Source organism: Gracilinanus agilis, chromosome 1, assembly GCF_016433145.1.
Source record: "Gracilinanus agilis isolate LMUSP501 chromosome 1, AgileGrace, whole genome shotgun sequence".
Classification (NCBI taxonomy): domain Eukaryota; kingdom Metazoa; phylum Chordata; class Mammalia; order Didelphimorphia; family Didelphidae; genus Gracilinanus; species Gracilinanus agilis.
This window is the reverse complement of record NC_058130.1, coordinates 601483376-601496052: the sequence shown is the minus strand read 5'-3', so window position 1 is coordinate 601496052 and position 12677 is coordinate 601483376. Positions and strand designations below refer to the sequence as shown.

The window sequence follows — 12677 nt, the reverse complement described above, 5'->3', positions numbered from 1 at the left end:
AAAACCTTGGCTTAAAATCAGTCCATTTGAAGCCCATGTGAGTATTGAGAGAGCTGGGTTGGTGGTGGATGTGGAGCTGGCCAGTGAGCTAGAAAGCCTGACAGGACCTGGGTCCTGGGTGAGTGTCCGCGTGGGGGGGCCACTTCTTCCGGGATTCCCCCAGCAGGGATAGAGTGGTGACCCACAGGCCTCCAGGACCCTGCGAGCCTAGCTTTGTGTGCTATTTCTATCTGAAATCCCAATAACTGAGGTTCTGAGCAGGGCTAAAACCTCCCAAACAGGGAAGTGAAAGGGCTTGTTGTCTAGCCCGGCCTGTGAGGAGGGGGCCTGGTCAGGATTTTATCCGGGAGGCCCCTCTCTCTGTGCTCATTTAGTGAGGACCTCCTGAGCAGGGTTTCTTCTGTCTTTTTCCCTGTCTGTCCCTCACAAAGGAGGAGCCAGGTTTGGCTTTGGCTTACGTGTTCCAGGTGCACATGCCATACTAGAATCTTTTTTGACCTGTTGGGACTGGTTGGCAGCCATTCCATTGTTTTGAGACAATAGAGCCTCCAAGTTGAACTGACTCCAGAAAACAAGTGCTGCTTTTGTACAGTAACACGAATTTAATGCCAGTGAGTTGATTGATTCTCTGTCATGTTGCTCCCCACCCCCACATTCCCCCCATGGATGCCTTGTAATGGCATGAAGCTTGCATTTACATTTCTGGCTCCCTATCAGAAACTTCCTCTTTCTCTGCAGTGACATTCTTCCTTCATTTAAATTCCTTCCCTCTAACTCATTGTGTGGAAGGTGGTTGTCTACTATTTGATTTTGGAGGAAATGTGCGATTTTTGGTTTCTCTGAAAGGTGGGTCACATTCTCAACCCCTGGCATCCTTCCAAAAGGAGTTATCCTCCTTTGTCCTTCTCTATGCCCACCTTTCAAGTTTTCCCACCTGGGGCCCTTCACTGGGGCTGGGGGCTAGGAGAGGGATGGGGCCTGCTGGACAGCTGGGCAAACCTGTTGCATATGGAAAGGCCACTGATTGAGAAACTTTCTTTTAAAATTCTATTCAGTTTCAAAACAAAACAAGCCCTCCCAACATCAGGCTAACCCTGGGCATCTGAAATATTTGGACTGTGTCTGGTTTCTGCAGAATTCTTATACCTAGGAGATAGCTTGACATCTGTATGGAAAAGATAAGTTATTTGCCTGAGGGGCTTGGCAGGGTCTTTTCCTGATCACCTGTCTTATATTTGCATAATTCCTTTATACCAAAGATAGAGAGTTTGTGTAGATTTTGGATATTGGCTTATGACTATTCCTTTAGAAGAAAAGGGAGATATTTTGTGGGGTTTGTGGGTTGGGCAGCTGGGGTACATAAAGTTTAGCTTTGTAAGTCAGCAGAGGAATGGAGATTCAAATCTAATTGGTTATCTTTAGAAGAGACACAGTTATGCAGTTTTCTGCAGATGGGATCAGATTTGGGGGAACATATTTAATGGGGTAACACCAGCTTCAGGAAAATGTAGCACACCTTTTAAAGATTACAGATAGGTTCAGAGAATTTTCTAAGACTACTTTGTCTTTCTCTTATCTTACTCTTCCTCACTGTATGCAAAGATCCTTTTCTCTGCTAAGCTGAGATGGCTTTAAATACAAATACAGAGCTATTGGTTTAAAGGACTGACTTGAGGTGGTATGCAAACAGTTGTCTAAATGCCATTTAACTCTGGAGTATGTGTCTACAAATCAGTATATTTGTCTCTGCTCATTAATATAAAGCTGTTTGTATGTGAGTACAACACAGTTTCCTAATGCTGTTCAAAGCTATGAAAGAAACTGGTCCAATTATTTCTTTCAATTAGGGACAGTGTGACAAGGACTTCTTTACATCAAGCCTTTTTCTCTCTCTTCTCTTATGTTCACAGGGTTTTAGTCTTTTCCTGGGAGAGTGAATATTTTTTTCCTTTCACTCCTCTCCCCCTCTCAAGAATCTTACAAATTAAGACAAAAGATAATTACTCAGAAGAGTAAAACTGGCAGGTTCCCACGACACTTAAAATTAATGAGCTGTTGAGTACAAAATATACCTTGTCTCTGGTTCAATCTCCTTTGCCCCCTTGTCCCTTCCTTCCTTCTCCCCCACCCCCACCCCTACCCCCTTTTAACACAAGATTTGACTTTTTGGCCATGTTTGCTATCTTTTGCAGCAATGAAGTAGCAACAGTGATCTAGAAAGGGGGGTCTGTTTGAATACAGGTAGAGTGTGATTCCACCATGTCGTCCCTGCTGCAGCCCCCTCTCCTCTGCCCCTTGAGAGTGCCACTAACCGTCCTAGTGCCGGGCAGCTTTTGTGTCCTTCCTCTTCTGTCTTAGCAGACTCTGTTTGCCTGATGTTGATGATTTTTAAAAAATCATTCTGTATAGTGACATTTTGTGCAAAGGTTGATATCCTTCTCTCCTTTCCCAGACACCCTCCAGTCAGTCCCCCTTTTCTCTTCCCCAGCCCTTTAGAATTTGTAGAAAGCTTCAGGTTGAGAGCTTTTGCTAAATGATGTCATGGAGTTTTAGCATTGAGATGAATTAGAAACACTTTTAATTTGTATCAATATCTTTTTTTAAAGTCTCTCAAGTCTCCTCATGCTTCTGTTTCTTAGAGAGTCATCCCATATAATAAAAAATATTTCTTAAGAAAGAAAAATAAAATAAGAAAAAAAGTCAACAAAATCAGTCAATGTTTTGATAAAATCTTAACACCTATTCAGTGTTCCCACCCCCTTGGACCTTCTGTCTCTGCATTGGCCTTGGGAAGTCTTCTTCTCTTAATTCTTCTTTGAGGCCATGCTTGTTCTTTGTAAATTTTGGACCTTCATTTTTATGGTTTTGCTGCTATTAAAAATCATGGTTTGTATCGTTTATTGGCTCTTGTTTTCTGTCCATCAGTTCATTGAAGTATATATGTATATATTCTGTATTCACTATTTCGTTTACTCCTTTTTTTAAATTTTTTTATTTTTTAGAAGATTTTTCCATGGTTACATGATTCATGTTCTTACTTTTCCCTCTACCCCACCGCCTGGAGCTGAAGCGCATTTCCACTGGTTTTTACATGTGTCATTGACCAAGACCTATTTCCATATTGTTGATAGTTGCACTGGGGTTTGGTTACTCCTTATAGCACAGTAATATTCCATTATGTTCATGTACCATAATCTGTTTAGCTATTCCCTGGTCAGTGGAGATCTACTTGGTTAACAGATCTTTGTTTTCTCAAAAAGTGCTGCAGGAAATATTTTTGTATATCCAAAATTTTTTTTCTTTTAATTTTGGTGTTTATGGTGGAGTAGGATAATAATTCATGGTGATATAGGTATTATTCCTAAAGCCACTTAGAAGGAGGACTGCCTACCTGTATACTTGTCTATCTTGGCTTTCCAAAATAACCATTACTACCTTGGGGGATATCTGGGTATGAGGGGCCTAACAATTTCAGGGTCTTTCATGTGGGTGTTTATTTTGATGACCTTTGATCTCAGATATCAGGAGAAATAAGACTACTTTGACAAACAAAAAGTATAAGAAGAGATAGGGTGGTGTGAAGCATAGAAAAGCTTAGGATTTGAAAGGAGAAAAGGGAATAAGCATTTATTAAAGCCCCTACTATTTGCCAAACTTTACAACAATTATGTCATTTGAAAGTCAAGGATCCTGTGGCCTTGGGCAAGTCACTTCTCATTTGCAACATGTAGGATTTCTTGGACTAGGTGATCTCTAAGGATTCCTTCCAGCCCATGCATCAGTGCATACTACAATAATTGCATTGATGAGGCAATCAGTAAAAGACATCACTGGTGGAGTAGTTTTCAGTCCTTTGCAATAAAAGGGGCAGTGTTTTCTGTTCTTTAAATCCATACACTCTCCATAATGATTCAATTATTGTAACATTTGAAAGGTACTTTGAGAATATAATTATAGTGGTCCTTTTTAAAGAGGAACAAACTAAGATTCTGAGAAGTTATATGACTTGTCCATCGTCCCTCTGCTAGTAAGGGATGGAGCCAAGATAGGGACACCAGGCTCTTTTCATTCATTAATACTGTTTATGGCTGCGTGGTGAAACATTGAAACCAGAGGGAGGCACTGGAACTTTCTGTGGGAGGGAGTGACATGCATGGTCAGACTTAGACTTTGGGAATATGAATTTGGCAGCTCTGTCCCTTCTAGGTTTAATAATTTTAAAGCTTTTCCAGCATACCTTCACAGAGGTTACCACAACCCCTTCAAATTCATGCTCCCTAATATGCAGCTTAGACATGATACTGCATCTCTTTTTCTCCCTGATGGCCTTCCATGCCTAGCTTCCTTCATAGGACATCTCCGGTGAGACCTTTCCTGGGTCCTCTACCCCCTGAGATTATTTTTGTATTTACTTTTTATATATTTTGTATTTACTTTCCTGTTGTTTATCTCCAATAGCACATTAACTGATTAAAGGGTCAGGCATTGTTTGGCTTATGTTTCTTTATTTCTAGCCCTTTAACAAATGCTGCTCATTATGGTTTGTATCACCATCTCTAACCCTCTTCTGTTTTCTCTAGGAGGAAACAGAGAACTTGAGAATTCTCTGTGTTCTCATAGCTGGTTATGGCTGAGATTGGCAATGAAGAGATGGTTTACACATAGCCCTTTTAAAAATCTCATTGATCTCTGATTTCTCTTTTTGAATGTTGCTTTCTGTTTATTTCTGATCCTGGTGTAGATTCCACTAGCTTGGGCAGAGTTGATGCTTTCTCGATTGTCATTTAGGAAACATGAGTTTTCTGGGCTTGTTTCCTAGAACCTGGCTTTCCTTTATTTTCAAATTATTTTTGGACATAGAAAGAACTAGAAACGAGATTCTCAGGGTGTCAAATTGAGAATTGAGGCAGCAACTCACTATGTTCCTTGTAGGCTCAAGGCCTTGCCAAGGAGAAACAGAGAGAGGTATGGCCAGGACTGAAGGGAGAAAAGGGGTCTTTCTTTAATTGTTCAGATGAAAAGGAAAAGCAAGAAAAACTTCCAGTAGAGGATGTATTTACAAATGTTTGTTCCTGTTGTCATATTAATTTCATGGTAAGGTAAGGAATTGAATCCAGATAGGATTCTGCCATGTAAAATAGGTGCTGATGACATTGGTGCTGCTGTGTTACTCACAAATGAGTCAGCTGAAGCTTCAGTTATTAATTCAGGCTTTTAGGAGGCAACACACTCACCAGAATTAACAAGAACGTAAGACTCGGGCATATTTGAAAAGGAACGCTATTTCTCCCATTAATTGTTTTCTAGGAGTACTTCAAGAGGATTGCATCATTGTCTGCTGCACAAGGAAAGTAGGGTTTTGAAATGAGTAGTCTCCCTCTGAATTTGGAGCCAGGTGACTAGAGTTTAAATCCTGGCTTTGTCCCTTTTTAAAGCTTTATCTTTCCGGGCCTCAGATTTCTCAACTCTAAAATGAGGGAATTGGACAAGAAGATCTGAAAGATCTCTTTCATCCTGATGATCCTGCAAGGCCTGTGAAATCGTTATTTTCCTAGACCTCTTTTGTCTTGTGGTACGTGGTGCTGAGAAGAGGTCTGTCATGGCACCCGGGCTGGAGGCCTGGAGGGAGAGATTTCCAGCCTTTTCTTCCAAATTGGAATCAATTTTTGTCTGCCTTAGCTGAAACGTGTGATTTTGAAAGTGCACGTGGCTTCTGTTTGCATCATTCTGTGCAGGGGTGATTCGTGAAGGTTTCCATGTGATGTTGGTTTTCTCACTGAGAAAACATTTTCAACATTAAGTTTGGGAGAGGACATCAATTGAGTTATTTCAGTTTTTGGCATTTTAAAGAAACTTGACTTAAGTTTCTCCCAAGGTTAATTGGGTTTTGTGAAGGTATGGCGTATTTAACATGCAGCAATTCCGTTTGTGTCTTCTAGTTTTCAATGGGTCCAGCAAATCCTCAAAGGAGAAGGAACCTGCCCCGAAACACAGAAGCAAAGAGGCCACACCAGGGAAGGAGAAGAACAGTGAATCCAGGGCTGAAAGCCGGAGGGAACAGGCTGCTGCTACCCACCCCCCGGCCACAAACACAGGCTCTTCAGCTAAAGGGCTTGCTGCTAACAACCACCACCACACTCTCCATAGATCGGCTCAGGACTTAAGGAAACAGGTAAACCTAGGAGACTTTCATTCAGAGCATGGTAACCTGGCAAGGGCTGTATGCGTCGGGTCAGTGTTCTTCTTCCCCAGTTTATTTTATTAAATGGCAATTGGAAGTCAAATATTTTGGTTTAAAAAAAAAAATAAAGAAATGTAAAACATGGGTAGAGATTGATGGAGAGAAAGAAACATTCTATACATATCACAGATGCAGGCTTGTACCCTTTATTAAGTACTAGATTATGGACCCCAATCAAACATTAGTCATCCCTGAGAGAATGACAAAGAAACAATTCAAGTCCCATGATTTGTTGGGACCTTGCAATAGCTTCTGCCAGCAGCGTGCTCCATCAGCTCTTTGTCCCTTTGACCATCAGTGCCGCCCAGGAAGTTCTGTGTTACCATCAGAAGTAGTTCTTGTTTTAACAGCAATCCGGCATAGAGTTAGGGAAGTGTGGAAACCCACTCTTGTTCCTCCCCTACCCACACTTTATTTTAAATGGAGGGCACGTAGCTTAGATGGAAATTATCTTATCCATGCAGATATAGATAGAAGTAAAACCAGAGGCTGATACTTAGGATTTCTGTGCTCAGTCCAATTCTTCTTAAATAGCCATTGTTTGATGGGGTGCTGCTCAATTGTTCTATATTCAAGGGATACCCTTGAACCTTGAGCACTACTCTGTGAGGTCAGAATGTGGGTGCTTTAAAACTTTGTCCACTAGCAAGAGATAAAATGGCTAGGGAAAAATGACTTTCTGATTCCTTATGCTACCCTATCCACTGAAGGTAGTCAGTAGCTAACCACTTTTTGGTTATTTCCTGCCCAGTTTGGATAGGGGCCCTGCTGCTTTAAAGGGGGCCATCTCTTTAAGGATGACCACAGGATTTTGTTGTTGCTATCCACAGCTTTCCTAAGTATGGCTAATAAATGCCTATTAATGCTCATAATTCTGAAAGGCAAGAGTAAAGGAGTTACATGTTCTGAAACAGAGACCCCCAAATCATGATTATTCAGGTCACAAGGCATTTTAGCGGCAAAGTTAGGACCATGACCTAGGGCCCCAGGGTCACCCCCCATTGTATCATGTAGGAAGCCTGCAGATTGGGTGGACTGTCCTTTTTCCCTGCACCCCACTAACTCTGTTTGCTGTCCAGTAATGGACCATGATTCTGTATCCTTTTTTGGAGAAGTAGGAGGAATGATATTATTTTTTGATAGGCTATTATCTAGAGATTTAGAAAGAAGATAGTAATATGGGTTGAAGTTTTTCTGTCTTTTTTCCTGTCCTTCCCCCCCCCCCCCCCCCCGCCGCTCTCGCTCTCTCACACGCACACACGCGCGCGCTTGCAGTCTTTCAGATAAATATTAAAAATCATGAGCTCCTCGATATTTTTCATGATGGATGAGTTCCTGGGACAAACTAAATTTGTGTTGCCTTAGTCCCTGCCATGCCCATCCCTAAACCTTTAAGACATTTCATGATTCTTGAAATTTTCTAACTCTTGGCTAACATCTTATCAAAAGCCAAACCTCACATCACACCCTTTTCCAATGAGGGTAGTGGGAAGAGTGGAGGACCTGAACTTTGCTTTAACTGTCTAGTCTGAGTCTTAGAAGTGCCTCAGATATCTATAGGCTCCCATAAGATAATGTAAAGAAAGTGCTTTGCAAAATGTAAGAGTCTATGTAAATGTCATTTGGTATGGAAACTGATTAAAAAAATTTTTTTTAAACTTAATTTTGTTGGTTGAACAGAATACTATTTCTCCTTTTCTTGAAAGGAAAAAAGGAACAACGGAGCCCCTGTCAAACATAACTAATTCCCCTGTTGGCTATGTCCAAACAATATATGTCCCTGAAAGGTTGAGAAGGGTTCTTTGGCTTCAGGAAAGTTATGCTTACCCCATACAGTTCCCTGAAATTTGTTGTCAGAAAACAAGACTTATCTGTTTTGAGTTATTAGACTTATTGATTTATAATCCAAGTCCAATAGTTTGAATAAGTTTGAAAGATAATGAAGAGGATGACCATTCACCTCTGGCAAATCATGTAAAATTTGTAGATCATTTGCTTTCAGAAATCACATAAAAGGAAACAGAAAAAGAGAGATGGCAAATGTTATTTTGATTTGGCTCCCTGTTTTTTCTCTTGTCAGTCAGTAAATGTGTATTAAGCAACTGTTATGTTCCAGGGACTGTCATAAGTGCTGAGTATACAAAGAAAGGCAGACAGTCCCTGTTCTCTAGGAACATAACTTGCAAATCACTGTATAAAGAAAAATGGTACATAATCGACAGCAAGAGGCACTATACTTAATCCTGAGGTAAGGAGGTGAGATTTTTTTTTTTAATTTTTAAATGAAATTTTAGATCTTGTTTTAAAAAAAAAATTAATTGGGACTTGAAGGGAGCCAGAAGATGGAGATAGAGATCTAGGAATGAGAATGTTCCAGGCATGGGGAACTTTTGTGAAAAGAGACTTTTCTATCTTGTTTTCTTTGAAGCGTGAAGGCCCTGTGCACAGTGGAAAGAATGCTGGATTTGGAGTAAGGACCTGGGCTCTCTCCTCTCACTCTTCGGCTCTGTCTTTCAGTCAATTTCTCTGCCAGAGTTGTGTTCCTGAGGGTGGATTGAAAGAATTGCCTCCCATTTCCCAAGCATCTGCAGAATATGGACTTTCACTATTTATTCATTTGTTTACTTATTTATCAGTAGCTGTTTAATTATAATCAATTTCCCTTGTATTTTCATGCATTTAAAGATATTATTTTAAGAAGGAAGGGGGGTTTATCGTCTTCTCTACTTGCCAAAGGCGCGGGGGGGAGGGGTAGAGAGAGAGAGAGAAGAGAAGAGAAGAGAAGAGAAGAGAAGAGAAGAGAAGAGAAGAGAAGAGAGAGAGAAAGAGAATAACCTGTGTTTTTAGCATAGGACTAGAAGTTAGAGGGATCCTAGTCTCTAGTACTGTCCTGACACTGATTGTTTTTTGGACCCTGGTTCCTTGGGTTCTCTTGCTCACTTGGGGCCAATAGTATCATTTCTTCTCACTGGAACTTGAGAAATCATTCTTAAAACAACAATATTGTGAGCATTCTGCCAGCATAAGTGATGAAAGGTGTGGATAACAATAACAATGACATCCGTGTTGTGCTGTAATGTTTGCAAAGCTTTTAAAATACCTTATCCTGATTCCCTGGACTAAACACCATTCATTAGTGGCAGATTTGCCCAACACTATGGTAATACTTGCTGGTAGATCATATTGGGGGTATGGAGGAACAGGAATAACTATCATGGCCCTACTTGGCAAATTTTGTCAATTCTAAAATAGATTCCTGATAGCTAAATGAGTGTGTGCTGAGTTTTATATGCTACGGGAGCTGAGGACCTCGGCTAGCAGGAATGTAGCATTTCCCCTGCCCTGCTCCACCCCCTTCTTAGGAGGGACCTGTCTCACCCTCTGCTTTTTTAGTAACTAACATTGTAGTTTTGTTAGAGGTAAGTTAATACTGCTTGTCATAACAATAATGCTTTAATTGCCAGTGGTGCAGTGTACACTTCCTCTTTTCAATGTTTTGGGTGTGTGATAGGTTCTTCACAATGGCACTAATGATGTTTTCCCTTCTGTTGCCTAAAATAGCACCTCATTTCAAGTGCAGTAACAACTTCAACAAGGTAAAACAAATGAGCTTACACCTAGGGAAGGTTTGGAAATAACAGCTGTATCCCTGGGATTTTAATGAGGACTTTTTTACCTGTCTAGAAAATTTGGGCACCTGTGATCAACTGGTGAACAGCTTTGAGAGGTGTTTCTGCCCAGGCAGGGGTGTCCCTCTTTTTCGTTCTAAGCTCTGCAGAAATGGGCTGGGGGGTGGAAATCAAATTCCGTCTTCCCATCAGAAGACTGAGCAGGCCCAGAAGTTGAAGTGATCTCCTTCCAAAGCTGAAAAATAGTTTTGTCTGGGGAGGGTTACAAATGATACAGAAGAGATTTTTCCTCTTTGCTTTGAGTTTGCTAGTGAATATCAAGGATTGGGTGGCCTCTCTCTCCTATCAGAGGACGATTTAAAAACAAGTGTTATTTTCCTTGTGTCAAGATAGTGGCATTGAGGGGCACATATAGGAAGGTTTCATCTTAGATGAAAATGAAGGGTTTGCTCATGTAATCAGTCTTGCACAAATGTTTACTTACCAAGTATATACCTGCAGTTGGGATTTTCTCTGGGAGTAAAGGTGAAGGAGGCTGCTACTGAAAGAAAAAGCTAGTGACACCCACTGCAGGTGCCTGCTCTTACTTGAGGAGAATAAAATGAAATCTTAGCTTAGCCGTTAGTCTAGTTTGTTGTTGTTGCTGTTGAATCTTTACTTTCTTCCTAAAAGAAAAGAGCTCTTACTCTGGTTTGGCAAGACCTCCGGCACTTTATCTAGTGTGATGACTTTACATTCAAATTTTTTTGGAGTGGGAGGAGGAGCTGAGATCCCCACTGGAAATAAAGGCGTCAAGCACTCCTGGCCACAAATGGTTCTCTTTAGCTAACTGGCTCTGTCTTTTTGGGCAGGACTTGGGTAGAGAAATTCAGCTCAATGGTTCCCTCTAGTGGGGCAAGCTAGCACTCCAAAATTCTCCTAGTCTAATGGACACATTATACACATTATAGTCTACCTGCCTTCCAGAAATCTTTTTTTTTTTTTTTTTTTTTTTTTTTTAACCCTTAATTTTAACCCTTACCTTACAATTCTCTGTATTGGTTCCAAGGCAGAAGAGAGGTAAGGGCTGGGCAATGGGGGGGTCAAGTGACTTGCCCAAGATCACACAGCTGGGAAGTACCTGAGGCCAGATTTGAACCCAGGACCTCCCATCTCTGGGCCTGACTCTCAATCCTCTGAGCCACCCAGCTGCCCCCTCCCAGAAATCTTGAGAGGATCAAAATATTTCCATCCAATTAGACAAAAATTGCTTGTAAGCAAAAGTTTATTTTGTTATACTTTAAAAATACTTAAAGAATGTGCGTGTTTCTATAATCAAGTGGAATTGATTCCACTGAATCATAGTACTAAGCATACTTAAAAATCGGAGGATGGGGGGAGTCGTATACTTGAACTCTGCCGGATATTGGCTGTTGTTTTCACAACAGAAATTCTATTACTGAGAATAGAAAGGATAAAGGGAAACTTCTTGTCACAAAGGGTCTTACATATCCACTGCAGGGAAATTAGGTCATTTTATTACAGGACTTTATAGTATTAATTATGTCCTTTTCAATGTGCTTTCAAGAAATCTCTCAGAATGATGTTAAGAAGGAGAGAATACTCTATCTAAAAAGTACTGATTTCAGTCTTGCATATAAGAGGAGAAGTAGCTTCATGGGTCATGTGGCTGGTCACCCCAGCTACGCCTGCCCTGCTGGTGGGGAGGACCATGTAGCCAGAAGCTATAGGTGACAACACATGTGTTTGGGGGAGGAGTGGAGGGTGACTAGACTTTACTGTTGTTTCTCTTACTTTATGATCAGGGCTTATGCTTGTGGGCACACCAGAGTCTACCAGTCCTATCTGTGGCCCAAAAGAGGTCTATTGGGAGACTGGGAGCCAAGACTTCAGCGACTGTCTTTCTAGGAAAAACCTGCAGTCAGGTTCTAGTGGGTTTAATTTCCCCCTTTTTTCCTCTCAGATTCTAACAAAGCAGCCTTTTCGTACCTTCCCTACCCCCTCTCTCCCCCCGAGATGCATGAGGAAATGATTTTTCCCCTTGATCTATTCAGATACCTTATTTTTCATTAGGTTTGTCTGTCTGTAGGTTTGGAGGGAGAGCCATATGGGGTCTGGGGGAGGCATATACCAAGCTCAGTCCTGCTTTAGAAATGAGAGTAGTGCCATGAGAGGTTTTCTCAATTGTTCCCACTAAGGATTGTTTTAATGAGTGCTGAAGGGTTCTCACCCTAGCCTGGCATCATTTTAATTCTCAGTTGAATTAAAACACCTTCTCTCTTGTGTGCTCAGTGTAAGCACTGCCTCTGGATGTGGATCAATGACAGCAGATCCCCCTGTGGTGAGCTGGCTGTGGTCTGTGCACTTTCTTAAGCTGAAACTCACTTGTGTATGGTTTTGTTTGAGATGATAGCGGTTGGGGGGAGACCATCATTAGCCAGGTAAGAAAATGCCTTCCTCAATTACTTTGTTTTCTTTGGTACCAATGACTTCTTGGATCCTTAGAGACAAGTACAGGCAAAGGAATGCACATCTTTTTGTCAGGCAGCTAGGAGGCAGCTCCCAGTTTTTAATACCCAGATGGGTAGACATCTACTGGTTCCATTTTCTACCTTCCTTTCAGGATGGTGGGGTCAGCCTAATTGTTTGAGTTTTCCTTTGTTTAGGTATGATCTTACAAGGTGTATCTGCATCTACTGGCAGACATTTCTGTGGGCTGTATGCTATTGGCGGTGGGGTGGGGAAGAATTAAATTAAACATCCTCTCTTCTAGTTCTAGTGTGATAGGATACAAGTTCATCCTTTCC

At 41.2% G+C, this 12677-nt stretch overlaps 1 protein-coding gene across 1 annotated transcript in view; it reads left to right on the top strand.

Annotated features, from left to right (window-relative positions):
- Positions 1 to 12677, top strand: part of JARID2 (jumonji and AT-rich interaction domain containing 2) — a 192798-nt gene that overhangs the window by 138834 nt on the left and 41287 nt on the right. The window contains exon 5 of the mRNA XM_044667633.1: positions 5940 to 6172. Within this exon, the coding sequence (XP_044523568.1) occupies positions 5940 to 6172 (233 nt within the window). The remainder of the gene's footprint in view (positions 1 to 5939; positions 6173 to 12677) is intronic.